General features: G+C 44.2%; 1 protein-coding gene across 1 annotated transcript; it reads left to right on the top strand.

Annotated features, from left to right (window-relative positions):
• The first annotated feature begins 533 nt into the window (after positions 1-533).
• On the top strand, positions 534-18132 carry LOC142786851 (uncharacterized). Its single transcript, XM_075884546.1, has 2 exons — positions 534-1119; positions 17880-18132. Exons 1-2 carry the CDS (start codon positions 703-705, stop codon positions 18048-18050), a joined length of 588 nt encoding a protein of 195 aa, XP_075740661.1. The 5' UTR covers positions 534-702; the 3' UTR covers positions 18051-18132.
• Positions 18133-18431: the final 299 nt, after the last annotated feature.

Genomic DNA, 18431 nt, shown 5'->3' with positions numbered 1-18431 from the left:
CGAGGCAAAAAAAAAAGAAGGCAAGTGTACATCAGAAGTGTGGCAGCTTGGGCTAGTTGGTATGGCATGACGATAGTTATAGCGCGAGAACGAAACGACGACAGTGTCCTTCGTGTCCTTCTTGTCTCTGTGTCGTCGTCTCGTTCTCGCGCTACAAGTGTACAGGTTGCAGATCAGATTGAAAGCAGAAGTTCGCGCTCACGCACCACGTGTGCATGCACACGTCCACTCACGCAATACACCAAACGGTGAGCTATTGTACACGCATGTGGGTGTCGGTGTTAGGCATGGCACAGATATATCGCAGTCAATTGAGCAACTTCCGCGAAGATATCGTGCTCTCAGTGTGTCCACATCGTCCGCATACAAATCACATTGGCTAACTCACTTTTAGAACAACTGAATGAATTTGAACCTTTGGGGCATCATGATAGGTACGAACGTAGTACCTATCAGTGTGGGAACGGAGGCACGCACCCAGACAGCATGCTGCACATTCCACGTTTCTGCCTTTTACAGGCTTACCTGGCTTCGCTCCTCGTGCTGCAGCCGTCGTTGCAAGTTCCGTCGTGTTCCACGGGTGTGTGGTGGCTTCCGCTCCACAGTCGTGGTTACCAGCCACCTTACTCCCAGCACGGAAAAAACCGAAACTCTGATGCAAGCATCGTCGCCCCTACCATCTGCGCAAGGCCTTTTTCTACGATGACGTCACTACCAGCGCAGTACTTGAGCGGGTGGTGCTGCAACAGCTTCTTCAGTGGGCACGGAGGCACGCACCCAGACAGCATGCTGCACATTTCACGTTTCTGCCTTTTACAAGCTTACCTGGCTTCGCTCCTCGTGCTGCAGCAATCGTTGCAAGTTGCGTCGTGTTCCACGAGTGTGTGGTGGCTTCCGCTCCACAGTCGTGGTTACCAGCCACCTTACTCCCAGCACGGAAAGAACCGAAACTCTGATGCAAGCATCGTCGCCCCTACCATCTGCGCAAGGCCTTTTTCTACGATGACGTCACTACCAGCGCAGGACTTGAGCGGGTGGTGCTGCAACAGCTTCTTCAGTGGGCACGGAGGCACGCACCCAGACAGCAAGCTGCTGATTCCACGTTTCTGCCTTTTACAGGTGTGTAAACCATGCTCCCTGTATCCTAAGAAAAGTGATAATCGATGTTTGATTCTGCTTCTGTGCCCGGAAGTGCTTGCCATTATTGCATACGATTGTTTTTCGATGGTTTACCTGCTACTTCTCTCTCGTGATATCGAAGCTAATCCGGGCCCTGACAAGCGTACGAAGGCCTTGCTGGATATGGATTCATTACCTGATGATCTCTCCGAAAAGATAGCAGTCATGTATACCCTAATTAGGGACCTTCAAACCCACTCAACTCAGTCAGCCAAAGTGCAAAGCACGTTAGCAACCGACGTCAAAGAAATAAGGACAAGCCAAAAGAAAATTGAAACTCAAGTTGCAACGATACAGAAGAGGCTGGATGAGTTAGAAGCTAAAACTAATTCTATCAAGCGCTTTGTTTATGGCGTGGAGTCGTCGATGAGACCTTTTGATAAACATCTTGAGATGGACATATAATCTCAAGATGTTTCACATATCGCAGAATGGACATATCATCAGACCAGCTCTGCGTAAATAAAACTTTAGTGGGGGGACAAAGCACGAATCTTTGGTTATAATAACTTCAAAATTTTTCGACTGACTCCGCTGAGATTTCATGGCAATTTGAGAAGCTGATAATTTGTCTATTTAGTGATAGCTTCCATAATATCTCTACAAGTTGCAAATTTTCTAATCTAATCCCTTCTATGTATACTAATTCTAGACTACCGAAAATAATGGAACATCAAGTGTTGTTCACGCTAAAGGATCGGCCAATTCTTTCAATGGTAACTCGCAGTGACCTGGCACCTGCACTAACTTCAGGACTTTTAGCTGAGGCGGTACTAAAGGGTGGAACGTTACTAGGGTTCGTGATTCTTCCGAGGCTGCAAAAGCTGCACACACTGAAAGTGAGTCTGGCCTGATGTTTGCACTGATTTTGTTCGAAGAAAGTTTTCAAAGTACCACAATAATAGCTGTGAGCCCGGCTACGAAAACAAAAGTGAAATCAAGCAGCCTAACAAAGACCAGCCGAGTTAATCAGAAGCAATTCCTATGCCTGCCTTTTTAGTTGTTCCCAGACCATCTGTGGCACTTCAGTTATTTTAGGAACGAAGCTCCTTGAAGCGGCACCCGTTCGTCCCTCATACTAGTGCGTAACATGCTTTACGTTTTGACCTGCAAGGTGGTGCCGGTGGGAGGTTAGTCCTGTGCGTTGTTGAACAATAAAACATTCGCAGCGTGCACGTTAACTACAAGCCGAATTCTGTCTCTCATTCCCCATTAGGAGCCATTGGCATGTACATTGAGCACTATCTGACAAGAAAGGGTTGCTACGTCATACTTGCTCGGCGTAACCAGCTTGGTTTTAGAAAGGTTTAGCCAGCGTCGGACCACAGTGCTATGAATAGAATGAACTAGTATATAACATGAACTTGAGGTGGTTAAAAGTGAAAAGTTGGCACGAAGCGCAAGCCGTAAGAAAGTGTGCGTGTGCGACCTTTCGTTTAGTCTTTGGAATGTCGGATGGATGGCGGTGCTTCTATATGCGGAATACATGTTGAAAACATGCGAGATGGCGGTACTTGGAGTGTTGAATAGTGGTACTTGGAGGATGAATAGTGGTACTTGGAGGATGAATAGTGGTAATTGGAGAAGGTGGTACTTGGAGGACGAATGGACACACAAACAGATGCATGAATGGACGCGCGGATGGCTGCACGGACGGATGGACGCATCGACGGACGCAGGGACGGATGCAGGAACGAACGCAGGGACGGACGCACAGATGGACGTGTGGACGCACGAACAGACGCACGCACGGACGGGTGGATGGACGCATGGACGGTCACATGGACAGACGCATGGACGAATGGACGGACGGAAGCAAGAACGAACGGACGGACGGATGCTTCGCCCCACTCTCCATCATTAACCCCGTGGATATGCTGCCATTTTTTGCGGCATAGAACAGGTAATATTTTAGACGATTGTTCGAAAATATGAGAGATTAGCACTTTGAATTCGAGGGCGAAATCTTATAATACTTTATCTTAATAATATGGTTCGAGCGTTTAGTTTTAATTACCATTTTAATGCCCACGTTTATGACATCAAGTTTCTTTTTAGGAAAATTAATCTGAACTGTATGGATTTGTTGCCAATGAGCAAGAACAATGGAGTCTGGGTCACTGATAGAAGTGTACTCGCTCATTTTAAACATGTCTTTCTTACTTTTTTTTGTGCTTGGAAACTAATCTGAGAAGTGAGTTCACAACTACTTATTGCTTAACACTTTGAAATTAAAAACAAATATGTTATTTAACAGAGCACCACTCGTTTTATGGCCGATTCCCTATGGCGAGTTGCACCAGGATGAAAGGGGCAATCAATCAATCAATTTTCAAGCCAGCAAACCGTTAAATTTTAAAAAGAATTGAACCGTTAAGATTTAAAATTAACAAAGAAATGCTGGTAAGCACGTTTTTTTTTTATACATTACATTAATAACCACGAACCTAGGGAGTACTGACATTATTCGCAGTGCTTCTCGCTCCAACATAATTCGAGGTTTCGTTTCATTACGAGGGCCGCCCGAAAATAATACCTTTGAGTTACGGGCGCACCTTTGTCTTCGTCAATTTTATGCTCACACGAGCTCATAAAATTGTCAGTGTTAGTTTGTTCTTGAACATACCTCATCCATCGAACGCGTACATTTCTATTTCACTGCGAACGATGTCGTCCAATAGTAGGAACAGCGGGCCATGCTGTGCAGCGTTTGTGGCACGGCAACGGATGCCATCGTTTGAACATCGTGTTCGCTAGCGATGCCAACTGAGACGGCGTATGCAGACATTAAGGAGTTTTTTTTTATTAGGGACCCCAAAAGTTTGTAACCCCAAAGCCCTTTGCGTATGGACGCTTTGGGTCAAGCAGGAGCGATGAGTTTTCGAATAGGGTCTGCAGCGCTTTGCACGCTTTCCCTATATTCTGTATCATTCTAGTCGTGGCCTAAAGCAGTCATTTCAGTCGTTGCCGTCACGTTTGTCTGACCCAGAAATTTTGGGGCCGGCTTTGAGGCTTCCGCTAAATTCGAGAAATAGGGTCCCCAACCCAAAACCCAAACGCGGTTTCGGTTTCGTGCATGCGCAGTGGCTTGGATGCTATTTTTTGGTGGGCCTCGAATCCTGTTCATAACTCCCTATTGTGTCAAAGCTCACAGTTAATTTTGCGCCAAGGCCTTCGGTATGTGAGTAGCATTTTCTTTTTACAAACACAGTAAGCAGTCTGGTTAAAGTATCGTGGAGTTTGTGTCGCATTTACATAGACTCTCCGAGCACTGCTCCTGGCTGAGACTGTGCTAGATTTTAAGAAAGCTTACGAAACAGCCGTCACTGTCGAGTAAACGGACGCAGCAGACTGCAGCCATCAGAGGGGCTTTGCCGATGGCCTCCGGCTTGTAGTTGATGGATCAAGCAGCAGAGGGGCACAAGCCAGGGAATACAGAGGACACTGGAGTCAGTCCATGATTGGCGGTGTTCACGCCACAACTGTGTCCCCCACGCTACGAGCCGTGGTCCTAGTTTCGCTATGTAGTGTGTCATTTCTGCAAGCGGAAAATCCACGTTGTTCCTACTTGCCACGAAAAGAAAGAGGGCAAGAACCAAGACAAAGAGTGGCAAGGAGTGCCCACGCAAGTCGGATCACCCGGGAGTGTACAGACTTTACCACTAGGCTAGTGCATATACAGCGTTTATGGCAACCATCATTGTGAACGAACGCCAGGTTTTGATAGAAGTGGACTCTGGATCTGTCTGTCTCATTGTCAACTTAAGGGCTTTGAGTGGGCTGGAAATTTAAAAGAAGGCGCTCTAACCGTGTTTCCGTCGAGTGCGAATGCATACACACAGCAGCCGGTTGGGTTCGTGAGTGAAGTCGAAGTTCCTGTGAATCACAATGGCTACCTCTGGTCGTCACAAATGGCTGTGGAATCAGCACCCTGAAAAGTAACTGGTTTCTACCATTGGGCATATCTCTGGGAGGACCACACCACCTTAACGGAGCTCTAGTGCCCAATAGTACCAGTGAAGAAGGCTAACCTGCTGCTCGGGACAAGAGCAAGATGGTGGTAAGTGTGAATACTACTACATGACTATTCAGATGCGTTCAAACAAGGGTCGCGTGCATATTTTTTACGTTTTGAGAATCTGCACTTGTTGAAACTTAGATGCCCATAATTTGGTTTTAGTGAACAGCCCGAAAAATCGCTGCTATGCATAAAAAAAAAGAAAAACTATGCCAATATCGTTTTCAGAAAAAATATTTTTTTGGCGAGCAATGCGTTGTTGCTCGTGATCAACACTTTGCACTGGTGGTACTTCTTCCCATAGAATGCCTTGAGCAAGTATCAGCTTGAAATAAGGTGCAGATGCGCGTTTCCCCCGTCAAGATTAAGAAATAGATGCACATCTTAAAATTTTGGCTTCCACTCACCCTAAGGGACTGCATAAAAATTGGGTAGCTGAGAAAAAATTCTCAAAGCTAGAAATGCCGTATAAAATATTTGCTTTGAGTTACAACAAAGCTGTTTTTATTTAATATTTACGAAACGAAAAGAACATCGAGCCACGCAGACATTTTGCAAAAGTAAAATAAAACTCGTTTTTCCTATACCGCACAGATCAGTGCACCTGTTTTGCAAGTGGCGCAGATAAGGCAGAAGAGAACGAAAAGAGCGCGTACTGTTTCATGACGATGACAGCTTTTTTTATCTCCCGCAAGAAGAACATTGAACATAACAGCTTTAAATGGTTGAGTTTACTAGAAACGCATCTTTCAATATCTGCTTGTACTGGCACAATGCCCCATGTTGCTCGTGATAAACAACCCATTTGGCATCAGGATTTCGACCGTGGAACTTGCGGCAACACCAATCGGCGTGCTCACATAATTGTTCGACGATGCTTTCTGAGCCATTTTCATTTTGATCGAGGTTGTAGTAGCTTACTGTTCCAGTCTAAGCTACTAAAATGACTTCAGTGTGTGGAGCTTTGTACCACCTGTCAGACGCTGTACGTGTTTCAAAAAAGCTCGGAGAAGCGGCCTGTGACCTTCATTGCCCGAAATCACACTAGCTTCCGAAGGTGGCAGTCGGTGCCTAAGGAACGTTAATAAACATCAAACACTGAGATGTGGTATGTGCATCTATAGTACAGATGTTTTTTGTAAGCTATGAATAAATTGTATTTCAGTTGACCGCAGCAAAAGTAGAGTTTCATTCACACTCAAATATTTCTGATCGGTAACTCGTCACGCGACGAAAAGAAACACCTAATTTCAATGTCAGCAGATGAGCTTGCTTTGTTGGAAGCGTCCCTTTGCTTTCCATATAATAACTGAGTATTCTGCGTGGTTTTAAACAAGCATCGCTAGTTGGCTTGAGCGAGCAGTTCTGTATACGCCTTGTTTTACGAGATACTAACAGCGTCGTTAACTTATGGAATGCCTCAGGAACAGCAACAGCAAGCAAACGTGCTACTAGAATTTCTTTATTGACAAAGTCTCAAATGACAATAAAAAAGCAATAAACTGTGCGGGTGATGGTAAAGTAATTATTATTTATACGCACAGTGCCTCGAAGAGAAGGTGCCATCTTCGTCAACTTATTTCCGCCCATCAGCGTTTTCTTTTACTACATCTTTTACGTGGGACTGGACAATAAAAGTGCGTGGATATGAGTTAATTGCCCGGCAATAGCTTGTTATAAAGAGCCTACACGCTTTCAGTGATGATGTCACGCGTGGAAGTCGACATGATAGAAGGTAGAAAAAGTCGTGAATACGACGCTTAGTGGAGTAGTCCTTATGCCACAGCGGTGTTTTTTTATTTTGCTTTAATTGAATATGTCATCGCGTGTCAAGCGACGCCGCGATTCACTGATTGTTGTAACATGTTGCCTACTGGGTAGAGAAGGTTATTTAAACAAACGTCTCAAAGCTTTCTTATCACGGCTACAAAAATTTTAATTAGCCAACTCATGACTGCAAAATTCATAAATATGATAAACTTGATAAATTTCCTAAAGAGATAATAAAGACTAAACATCGTGGCCGTTGCACCCACGGCATAAAAGTAAAGCACGTAATTTTCATTCTGTAAATATAGTTGAAAGTATATATGTATACCATGAGTTTTCGTCCTAATTTTCATAGTAGGTTTCTCACTTTACCAAGCAAGTGGTGTTGCAGTCAGCTTGAGATGTATATTTTAAGAAGAGTTTAGATGTTTGAACGTGCACATGAAGTCAACGTGGCTCTCGTGCAATGAAGTGTGAAGCGCTAACACCCAAACTTAGTTCAGACGAAGATTTCAGTGGGCGTACACGCGCAAGTGCAATTTGTAGACGCATGACTGTGACTGTGTAATTGGTAGAACCATGACTGTGCCCCAATGCTTCGAGTATTGTTACGGAGAGTATTTAATAAACTAACACCAGTTTGGTTAACACTGCCTACAGCGCGCAAGGATGCAGGACAATAGGGCAGCCCAGACACAGGCTCACAACACCGTCGTCTTCATTCCTTCTGTGTCATTTCGGCACCCGTGCCTGAGGTGCTCGTGACATTACCCCGGGTGGCAATGCACTGTCCCGAAGCCTGCTGTTGTTAGACGAACGGGTTTTTGTGATAGGGCTTCAGGCGAGACACACGCACAATGTCAATTCTGGATGTACCAGTCACGTTCGTAGTAGGGAAAGTTTCAAAGGTAACAGGTGTTCAAAGGTAACAGGTGTAACACTCTGGGACGATGAGAACCTGTCGTTGGCGCGCTGAATAGAGCTTTCCTGGACAAAATGATATCGAACGACCTGTCGCCGTTCCAAGTTGAATTGCTCTGTGGTCTTCTGTTTTCTTATCTCGACTTTTTTCATATTCACGACCAAACCTTCGGCCGCACGAGCGCCGTAGCCCACCGTATCGACACTGGCGGCGCCAGTCCCCTTCATAAGTGTCCTTACCCTGGGGCTCACTCAAGCGCCAGCTAATCCAGAAGGGGGTAGGCAAAATACTCGACAAAGACGTCATAGAGGTTTCATCCCGTCTTACTACATCAGCTGATGTGCCTCTTAAAAAGGACAACATCTGGTGGTACTGCGTCGGCTATCGCCATCTCAATCAAATAACCAGGATGGATGTCTTATCCCCTACCTCGAAACGATGATGCGCCTGACCACCGTCATAGGGCCAAGTATTTCTCTTCATTGAACCTACGATCTGGATATTGGCAAATTTCAATCGATGACAGCGATCGCGTGAAGACTGTATTCATTACACCTGACGGGCTTTATCAATTTAAAGTAATGCCTTTTGGGTTGTGCAACGCGCCTGGAACTTTTGAACTCCCTCCTTTGCAGTTTGATATGGTCGATATGCCTGTGCTATATAGATGATGTCATTGTTCTCTCGCCAACCTTTGAAAGCCATCTTCCGCGTCTGTCGGCCATTCTTGGCGTTTTTCGCTGTGCTGGCCTCCAACGTGACGCGTAGAAGTGCCCCTTTGGACGCCGTCAGATCGAAATACTTGGCCCCCTTCTTAACGCTACTGGTGTACAACCTGACCTTGACAAAGTCCGCGCTGTACGCGAGTTCCTGGTCCCACGTTCCACTCAAGAAGTCCGAAGCTTTTTCGGGCTCTGCTCACATTTCCGCCGTTTTTTCATCATCTTCGCGGAAATTTCTCAGCTAATCACGGATCTTCTTAGAAAGAACGTGGCTTTTTGTTGGCTTGAAGACCAAGAAAATTCTTAAGCGTCGCTGATACAGAACAGCAGGGCATCCCACACACAGCCCCAGAACAACATCGTCGTCTACATTCCTTCTGTGTCATTTTGACGCCCGTGCCAGAGATACCTTTTTGTACCCGTGACAATATTTTTGACTATAGCCCATAATTGATGCTATCCGGTGCTAAAATCTGAAAAAGTGTGCGTGTAGTTTGTTTCTTGCACGCATCGGTAATTCGTCCACAATTTAGCACAATTAAACAATTTGTGGCCCTGATATTTTATTACGCCCTCCACGAAGCAATAAACTTGTTTATTAAGGATAACAACTGAACATGCAGTAGAAATGTGGTAGTTTGGGCTAGTTAGTATGACATGATGATAGCTGTAGTGCGAGAACACAATGATGACAAAGGGACAAGAAGGAGAGGAGTACTACCTTCCAACGGAGTTTATTGCACAGAGCGCGAAAACATATAGAGGAGACAGTAAACCATTTGACAAAAACCATGTGACACAAAGAGCAATGAAATAGTAAGGAAAAACAAAAGCAAAAAAGGGCAAAGAAAAATCTATAAAGAAACAAAACATAAAACTAAAGGTAAAACTAAATGTACTTTAAAAAGTTGCGCACACCGATACCTTCGAGAACGCCATCTCCTTCTCGGACAGAGACACAGAGGGCTTGCTAATGAATGACACCTGTTCGCATGCCACTTGCACGGCCTCGACAATAACACAGCTGCACTAATCCCTGTGCTTGTACAGCGTCACTGCATCCTTGAAAAGGGGCACACAGTTGCACTCAGAGCAGTGCTGAGCAAGACAACCATCTTTCCCGTTTCTAACATTGTTAGCGTGTTCCCTCAGTCGATCGTCCAGACACCTTCCGGCCATCCCGACATAACAAGCACCACAGGAAACTGGCGTCCTATAGACAACTCCCCGGTGTGAATGAGGCGCACACCATAAGTTTTCATTGTCCAAACGAGGTGACAAGAGTGAACCACGGAACATCTAGTGGCACAAACGTGCAAATTCAGAAATAGATCTGTATTTAAACCACATAGCAGAACAAATTACGAGGAACAAAAACTTGCTTTTCGAATTCCTAACCTCCTCAATGACAATGCCTTTACCATAGATCTCCTCAAATCCGGAATAAGGAAGCAAGCGTATAAAATCGACAAAAAGAATTATTATTTTCAGAGGACAAGTGCAAATAGAAGAATACTATGGTCCTGTGTAAATGTTGAGCATTGTGTTGATTTTTTTTCTCTTCCAATATGTGGATTGTGAGTCGTACAAGTTATTCCTAGTTTTATTTTGTGTGTGTAGATGAGTGTAATGCGATTATCATTTTCTGCTCGACAGTTGTGCATGCAATTTTTTGGTAAAATTGTACTTGTTTTCTTCTCCTTTTTATTGCTATATGACTGTGTAATATTGATCAGAGGTGTAGTACTTAATTTTTATGAACCCTTTTATATTTATGAATGTCTTTTTCTGTGGTCGTCATCGTCGTCGTTGTCGTCGTCGTCATCGTTGTTGTTGTTGTTGTTGTTGTTGTATGGGTGCATGGGTGTATGGGTGGCACGGCCCAGTCAGGCAATGCTTGCCTTTAGCTATGGACAACTTTTTTATTGTTCTTAACTAACTTGTAACGAAAAAAAGAAATGCCCCCCTCCCCCCCCCCCCCCTGTCCAAAAAGAACCGCTAATGCAGGCCTCTGCGACTGCCTACCAGCACACGGCAGGCAGTTTCAGAGTCATATGATCACCAGTCAGAGTCCAGGATCACCATGCCGATCAGGGCAAAGTTTTTGAGAGTTCAGCGATGCCTTCCTTGTAACTAGTGTGGATGATTCATTATTATAGTGTGTATAATGTTGCATTGAAACAAAAATTGCTTCACTATGTGCCACAGAGTTACAAGCCATCGCATGTAACAAGCAACTTTAAGCCACAATAGCATCACCAAGGTCTGATGCATTTGTACCGATATAACACGTTGAAGGAACACTAAAGGCAACTATTAAGTCGACGTGGATTGTTGAAATAGCAGTCCAAAAACCTCGTAGAACGTTTGTGCCAAAGTAGGGCATACTTTGAAATAAAATCACGTTTTAGTAGTCCGCATGTGGTTATCTCACTTCAAATTGCCCGCCTCAAGAAGTGGACCGACCGGACCGAATCACATCACTGTTGCCGTGAACAACGTTGCCCGGCTTTACTGCGCTAGTAGCGGCAAGCTGAAAGCAGCGGGAGCCAGAACAGCAAAAAATGGCTATTGATCACTTACCCTCCATTGGCTTCGAGATTGTAGACATTTTTTTGTTTCAACTGCGCTTCGCTATATGGAACCATCTGTCCCGTGTAACTATGCGAAAATTGAATTTTTGAACCACTCGCGCCATTGTCCATAGTAACGTTCAGTGGTTCTTTTTTTCCTTGTATCAAACAAAAGCGAACAAGCAGCATTTTATTGCGTCTCTTGATGCACGAAAGGTTCTTTATTTAATGCAGTTAGGTTGGTTACTAGTGAATAATTGTAGGCGATTTGTCTGATGCCATCGGCATCATTTTGAAAGTATCCTACGGCGGCGCTTACATTCTTGTGCATTTACTTTAATTTCTCGGTAAGCAGGGCACTATTGTTGATAATATTGTTGTTTTAGATGTTGCAATGCATTGCCCTTTCACTCTGACGTAAATTGTTGTTAGACTTTCATGTCCATATCATTGAACATATTCGATATAATCTATGTTTTGGTCAGAAGTATAGCGTAAAACATAAATTTGAGATATGAAAAAAAATTCTATTATGGGTTCCTATAGCAAAGGCACTGAATAAAATAATAGTTGTGTAGTAATGGCAAAGGTATCGTTCGTTACTTTATTTTAGGTTACGGCAACGCACAACATTTTTCGTAGGTAACGTAGGGCGGTGTAACAAGTAACGTATTTAGTTACTTTTATTCGGTAACAGATACACCACTCATTACAACGCATCACATGGCTCAGAAGTAACAAGCTCTCAGTCGGCTAGAAATGATTTGATCTTCTCTCGAGGAACGACGTCATAAACACAAATAACTACGTCATAAGCCATTGTACACGACCATTGGCTCACTTTGGCGTCGTTAGCTACATAGCTACTGTGGCACGCTACTATGGTGCACGCCAAGGAACGAATGCTTCTCCTTGCCCTCTATTTCAGAACCCCCATCTCCTGCCGTAAGTGGCTGCAAGCACGTTTGCTAGTTCAAGAGGAGAGGGAAAACGCCTAAAATCAGTATGCGACGAATCCCTGTAAGAGAGCTCGCACTTGACAGTTTCTAAAGAAAAGTCACAGCTTTGCCGCAAAGGCGAAACAATGAACGTGATAGCAATAAATCGGAAGGTCCCGCGAAGAATGGCAAGCAGATTGAAACGTGCACTGCCTTTCTCCCTCACAAATGACGAATGGAACGTACTCACAGGCACATATCAAAGAGCACCCTTTTCGCAAACGGAGATTGTGCAACGAATGCAGTGACCTGTGTGGACCCGGTAACTACGACAAAATCGTTTCAGTAAGCCCAAGTCGTACCATTGTCCCCACCGCGAGATAAGAAAGCGCACGCGTGATCGTCCACTCTGCCCCCTCTCCGCTGGGCGAAGTAAGCGTGGGAGATTAGAGCGCGCGCCACCGCGTCTTGACGACCTGGCGACGCGCACGTAATGCGCCATCTCGCTGGCAATGCTGAAAACACGATAGTTCCCCCTCCCTCTATCCCCCTCCCCCCGAAACGCCCATGGCCAGTGGTAAGTGCTAGATATAAATGGCTTGGCGTCTGAACGTTGAAGGAGGTGCTGCTTCGTGGCTCAGCCAACACCTCGCACTTACAATTCAGAGGTTACACGTTCCATTCCGTGTGCCAGAGTCTTTTCCTTGATTATTTTTCTTTCTTGTGTTTTCATATATAGAGATAGGTATATATATACGGCGAATGACGGCGACGCTGACACCGGCGCCCAGGTCGACGCTAACGACATCGCAAAATCCAGTCGAGAGTGTCTACATAACTGCTATCGCATTAAAACAATTTCGTGGCAGTAGATTCGCGAGACAATAAACTCTCTTGTTGAAGCCCTCGATGATTTTGCCTGGAAAAGCGTTTATGACCCCATTTATGAAGAGGGGCACGGTGCAACGACGTGCAGCTTCGTACTCTAAACTAAAGCAAAAATAGGAATGACAGAAGGACGTGGGAGAGAACAGCCAAGCGCTACTCCTAAAATACTCATCTCTAAAGGCACTGCACATATAGACCACCGCCATACTAATATAAGACAGCACAGAAAGCGAGGTCTATAGCATTACCTATCCTCAGTGTTTGTGACATGCTTGTTTTGTTGTGATGTCAAATAACATTGCTCTTGACTTGCTTTGTAGGCCATCGACTACCAGTCGGCAATTATGGACCAAGGAACCTTCACCGAGTTGCTTTAGGTAGAATAACTTAGCAATTTTAATCAAGTGTTGAGCGACCACTTCACAAAATTCTAAATGTCCTGCGTATTGTTTACATTTTAACGACTGAGCTAATGCCTCGTCGCAAAATGCTTAGAATCATCCTCTCTTTACATAAAAGGAAATGCATACACGTAAATATCTAATTATGAAGACATAAAAAACCGCCGATCTTACACACACACACACACACACAAAGTGTGACAATACGAATTAAAAACAAAACTGTGAAGTAAGAGCATTTTGTGGTAAACTGGTAGCTATATAGACTCTCTATAATAATGTCTTTTGGCGTTCTTTAATTTAACCTGGCCGAAAACTCGCGCTTAGAACACGCGTATCTTGTTTAGTCTGAACATTCTGAGGCACTCGTGCTCAAATGCTGAAAGTATAAGACCAAGATCTTACAGAATTACAACAATGCAGTTTCGATTACCCTGATAGCAGTTGAACGCGGTAGGCTAAATGGAAGCAATCTCCACAGGTCCTCGAATAGTTGCACACTGACTTTGTCGTATCGAGATTGGGAACCAGCCGAATGTCGCAATGATGAATATTTTCGAGTGATTGAAAGACTGAGTTCACCCCACTGCGGTGGTCTATTGGCTAAGATACTCGGCTGCTGACCCGCAGGTTGCGGGATCGAGTCCCGGCTGCGGCGGCTGCATTTTCAATGGATGCGAAAATGCTGTAGGCCTGAGTGCTCAGATTTGGGCGCACGTTAAAGAACCACAGGTGGTCGAAATTTCCTGAGTACTCCTCTACGGCGTCCCTCATAATCATATGGTGGTTTTGGGACGTTAGACCCCACATATCAATCAATCGAAAAACTGAGTTCTCAGTGCAAAATAACAAAAACGCCGACCAAGGTGAAATACACAAAACTTAAAAAGATGCTTCGGCTTCCCACACGGGAGCCTTGTTCACAGTGACCGCAAATGGCGTAGTGCACTCTTTTTATGCACGTTTCATCACGTGACGCAGACATCGCGCGTACACAGGGGGAGTGTCCCAATATTTCTGTTCAACGTATGCGCGGTAGTTTCAAGGGCCAGAGATTCCGTGTGCAATCGTGGTAACAACTTTCTTTCCGTGGCAATGATGCAGGCTTTATCCCAGTCGCTAGCATGCCCCGTAGACGCAACATGTTCTGCGAGGGCATCAGAAGCTACTTTCTTGTTCTTGACGTCCTTAAAATGTTCCCGGAGACTTCTTTTGTAATTGCCCGTTTCGCCAATGTAACCGTATTCAGTCTTTGCAAGGAATTTTATACACCACGCCGGGAAAATTATGCCTGTCCAACTTATCTTCTCAACGTTCTCAGTGTTTCTCTGGTGAGTGCTTTTTTAATATTAGTTGCCAACCTTGATCGATGTTCAGTACAACTCCGGGATTGTGACTTTCGCGCCACCTTGCGAGATTCTGAAGAGTTTATTTGCAACTTCAGAATTCGCTAGGTTTTCTTATAGGATTCAAACTTAACCGGGATCGTTTTTGTCTCTGGTGGTGTAGTCATTCAGCTCAGGGTTAATGTAAAAATATTTCCTTTTGGATTTTTATTCACATTGTCTTTCAATTGATGTTCTAATAGTTCCCCAGCACACGTACAGTCGTGGACGAGTTAGGTGCGAACAACTTTTTCAAGTCATTACTGGAGAGCACAGGCTCCCACCTGCATCTTTGCGAAAAATATTTAAGGCCTAGAAGTAAGTGTAGATTTCTAAATCATGCTAACATTACGAATACTGGCAAAAATAGGAACAAAAGTATTTTATTTAGCTTTAATTGCATGTTTCACTTGTCCATAACTGAACGTATTCGGGGGAATTGTTCTGCCGCCAATGTAGCGTGATAAAATAAAATAATTGACTGAGTAAAAAAGAAGTCCGAATTGACAGAGTTTCTATTTCATGTTTTTTTTTCCTCCACCGATCAGATGCGTTCGCTGATAACGTCTTTATAGTTATGATTGTCTGAGACTCTAATGCTCGTCTAAGTGCTTTCTGTGAGTACAAGGGCCTTGTTTTCTGCATACACCTACCCAAGCCTTGCCCGCACTCATTCATAGCGGTGCGTAGACGATACGTTACCAATTATACATTAATGATATACAATACGAACTTCGGTATTCCTTAAGTCATGCCCCAAAGGATCACTGAAGGCAAGTGTCAAGTCTATGTTGATTGTTGAAGTAGCAGTCCGGAAACATCGCAATGCTGCTTTCGTGCCAAGAAAATGTATATTTTAAAGCAAAATCAAGGTTTAGTTGTCCGCACGCCGTTAGAGTTCTTCCATCACCCGCCTTGAAACGGACCTCCTGACGTATCAGTTGCCTCGTCCAATGTTACCCACTTTCACTGCACGGCCACCGACACTAGCAGCAGCCAAACGAAAGTAGCGGGATCGACAGCAACAAGAAAACCTATTTGAACAATTTTCTGCTCACTTGGTTCAACATTGCCCCGCTAGATAGCACCACCTATCCAGCCTAACCAGCCGATAACGGAACTTTGAACCACTCACGTAATTCCCCATTTTACCGCCATACGGTTCGTTTTTGTGAATAAAATGAAACAGACAAGCAGCATTTTATGCGTGTTATGCACAGAAGCTTGTTTTTTACGGCAGCTGGTTTTGATTAGTAGTGTTTGTTTGCAGTCAGACAATGCAACGTCATTTGAAAATGTAGCGCATGTGGTGTCGCATGTGATGTCGTAGCGCATGCGGCGTCGTACATTTACCTCAATTTGTCTGTTTGTAGAGCACGGCTATTGATAATATTCCCGTTTTAGACATTTTCAAACATTGACCTTTCACATTGACGCAAAGTTTGCCTTTAGTGTCGCTTTCATGTCATTGGATTAACTATGCTCGTAGTCATCTATCAGGCTTGCCATCCAGTTGCACGTATTCTATATTATATCATGGGCGAGACAATGTATAATTGCCAATGGCTCTTTGGTTTCTACAGACATGGGCTATATGAGAGAAAAAATTGAAAATTCCGTTCAAACGACATGATGACTGAAAGCTTACACAAAGCAAACGTGTTCCAAATAATAAATGCTCAAGCGGCAAGGTAGCTCTTGTAGTTAAGTTCATTACATCCATGTCAGTACATTACGTGCAAGCGTTGATTGAACGCAAATTCGGTGTTCCCTCTGAACTTCATTATGTGTGCATAAGTGATAGTTTGTGCCTGCGTCTTCTACTCTAGTTTCGGGGATACTTACTCGCTAATTTCAGTTTGTGTGTGGCTTCAAAAATTTTAAATAAATTCCTCTGGTGTTTCAGTGCTCTTTCAATACTCGATGTGCATACTGAACATTTCATAAGTCGGTGCAATATTCACAATTTTTCCACAAAATTATTTAATCTTGCTTCTTTCACCAATATATATTGTGTCCTTTATGTACATTTTATTTCCGACTGATATCTAAGGAAGTCATCAATTTAGTTCCTTTATTCATTACATCACAACGGCGAAACCAATACAATGAAATATTCTCAACGTTTAATTTATTTTATCTGGTGTAGAAAAGAAAACATAAATACTCATAGGGCACCTGATGCATTTACCTGAAAAATTAGACGAAAGTCACCTTCTTTTTCTTCTGAGTGCATGTAGTGACGCGTGTCGGCGTGGGTGTGCCCCGGTGCATTCATTGCAACTGTATTTCTTGCGCTGCAGAAGCTGATCTCGGAGTCCACGCACAAAGTAGCACGTGGTCGGTTTCTGCTCCTTCAGTTATTTCAATGTGTCACAAGCAGCTCAGAATATTGCAAAGAACCAAATGAATTGTCATTTATTTTTTTCAGTCTAATGGCATCTGAAACGAGCTGATTGCCCGATAGCACGTACGTGTATCCAATATGTCCCTTGACTTGAACCGGGACTATTAATTTCCATTGTTAGGAGACTTCATATTTTATATTAGCAAACCGAAAGTAAGTGCATGACCAGATGTGTTTGTAAGAGAAACACGTGTTGCTCGGAACTCACGCCACTAAACAATAAAACGTGGTGAAGGGTAGTACACAGCGATAAATTATTCTAATGACTCAAAATATTTTCTTATTAGGATACTTATATTTGAGGAGCTGGTCTCTTACGGGTAAATCAGTATTTTTCAGGATCGGCCCCCTGACGGTGTCTCTCACGTCTGTCGTGTCTGTTGTCAGGTCATGGCACTGGCCGACTCAACATCGCCAGCCACGTGGAGATCGCAAACGAGTCTAAAGCGCAGCCTGGCGCTGCAAATGCGTCGCGATGATGAGGCGGTCACCTTCGAACAGCACACTACGCCTATGCATCCAAATCGAAGCACCACAAGACCATGGCCATCGCCGTGCTAACTCCGGAGGAGGCACGGCGATGCCGTGCCTCCTCCGAAACCGCCGCCCACCCCGGTGGTACCACCATACATACTTGTTGGACCGGACATTCTGTTTCCTTCTCTTCATTGTGCAGCCGCATCCGGACGGCAGAGGACCACCTACATCCCCAGCGTTGCGGCCAGAGGTTGAGGTACTACCTGGGCCGGGGTTCCCCTTGCAGCTACCACTGGTGCATCCCGACCCCACGATGGACCACGCGCCACGCCGCAATGATGTTCGACTAGATGTGAACGGCGCGGATTAAACAGTGTTGGCAGCGTTGAGCTTCGCCTGAAGGGTCCAAACCCGTTAATAAAAACGGAATAAAGTATTTACTATATTATCAACCCAGTGTTATTTTATGTCTCATGTTACCTTTACAGCATCGTTGCTAGGTGCACAACGGGTTGACTATGTCTTAAAATATCAGTCTCTTAGCATCCTGTAACCGTAACTTTTCTGGGGAAAAGTAGTCAGCAAATCAATCTTGCCAGCCCAAAAGCTAACTTCGAGAAATTGAAACAATGAAGTTTTACAAAGACCTTACCATTTAGATGCAAAACTGCAAATACAAGAGTTTTGTTCACTCTCTAATAAATTCCAAAATAAATCTCAGAACTGTAAACTTCTCACAGCTATATCTTTA

The sequence above is a fragment of the Rhipicephalus microplus genome, chromosome 2 (assembly GCF_043290135.1).
Source record: "Rhipicephalus microplus isolate Deutch F79 chromosome 2, USDA_Rmic, whole genome shotgun sequence".
NCBI classification, from domain to species: Eukaryota; Metazoa; Arthropoda; class Arachnida; order Ixodida; family Ixodidae; genus Rhipicephalus; species Rhipicephalus microplus.
This window is presented reverse-complemented; position numbering and strand designations above follow the sequence as displayed.

Bases quoted from the DNA above. Each gene is read 5' to 3' on its own strand.
- LOC142786851 (XM_075884546.1), top strand. From the start codon at position 703: ATGACGTCACTACCAGCGCAGTACTTGAGCGGGTGGTGCTGCAACAGC. The intron at 1,120-17,879 runs GTGTGTAAACCA...TTCATTGTGCAG, and splicing joins CACGTTTCTGCCTTTTACAG to CCGCATCCGGACGGCAGAGG.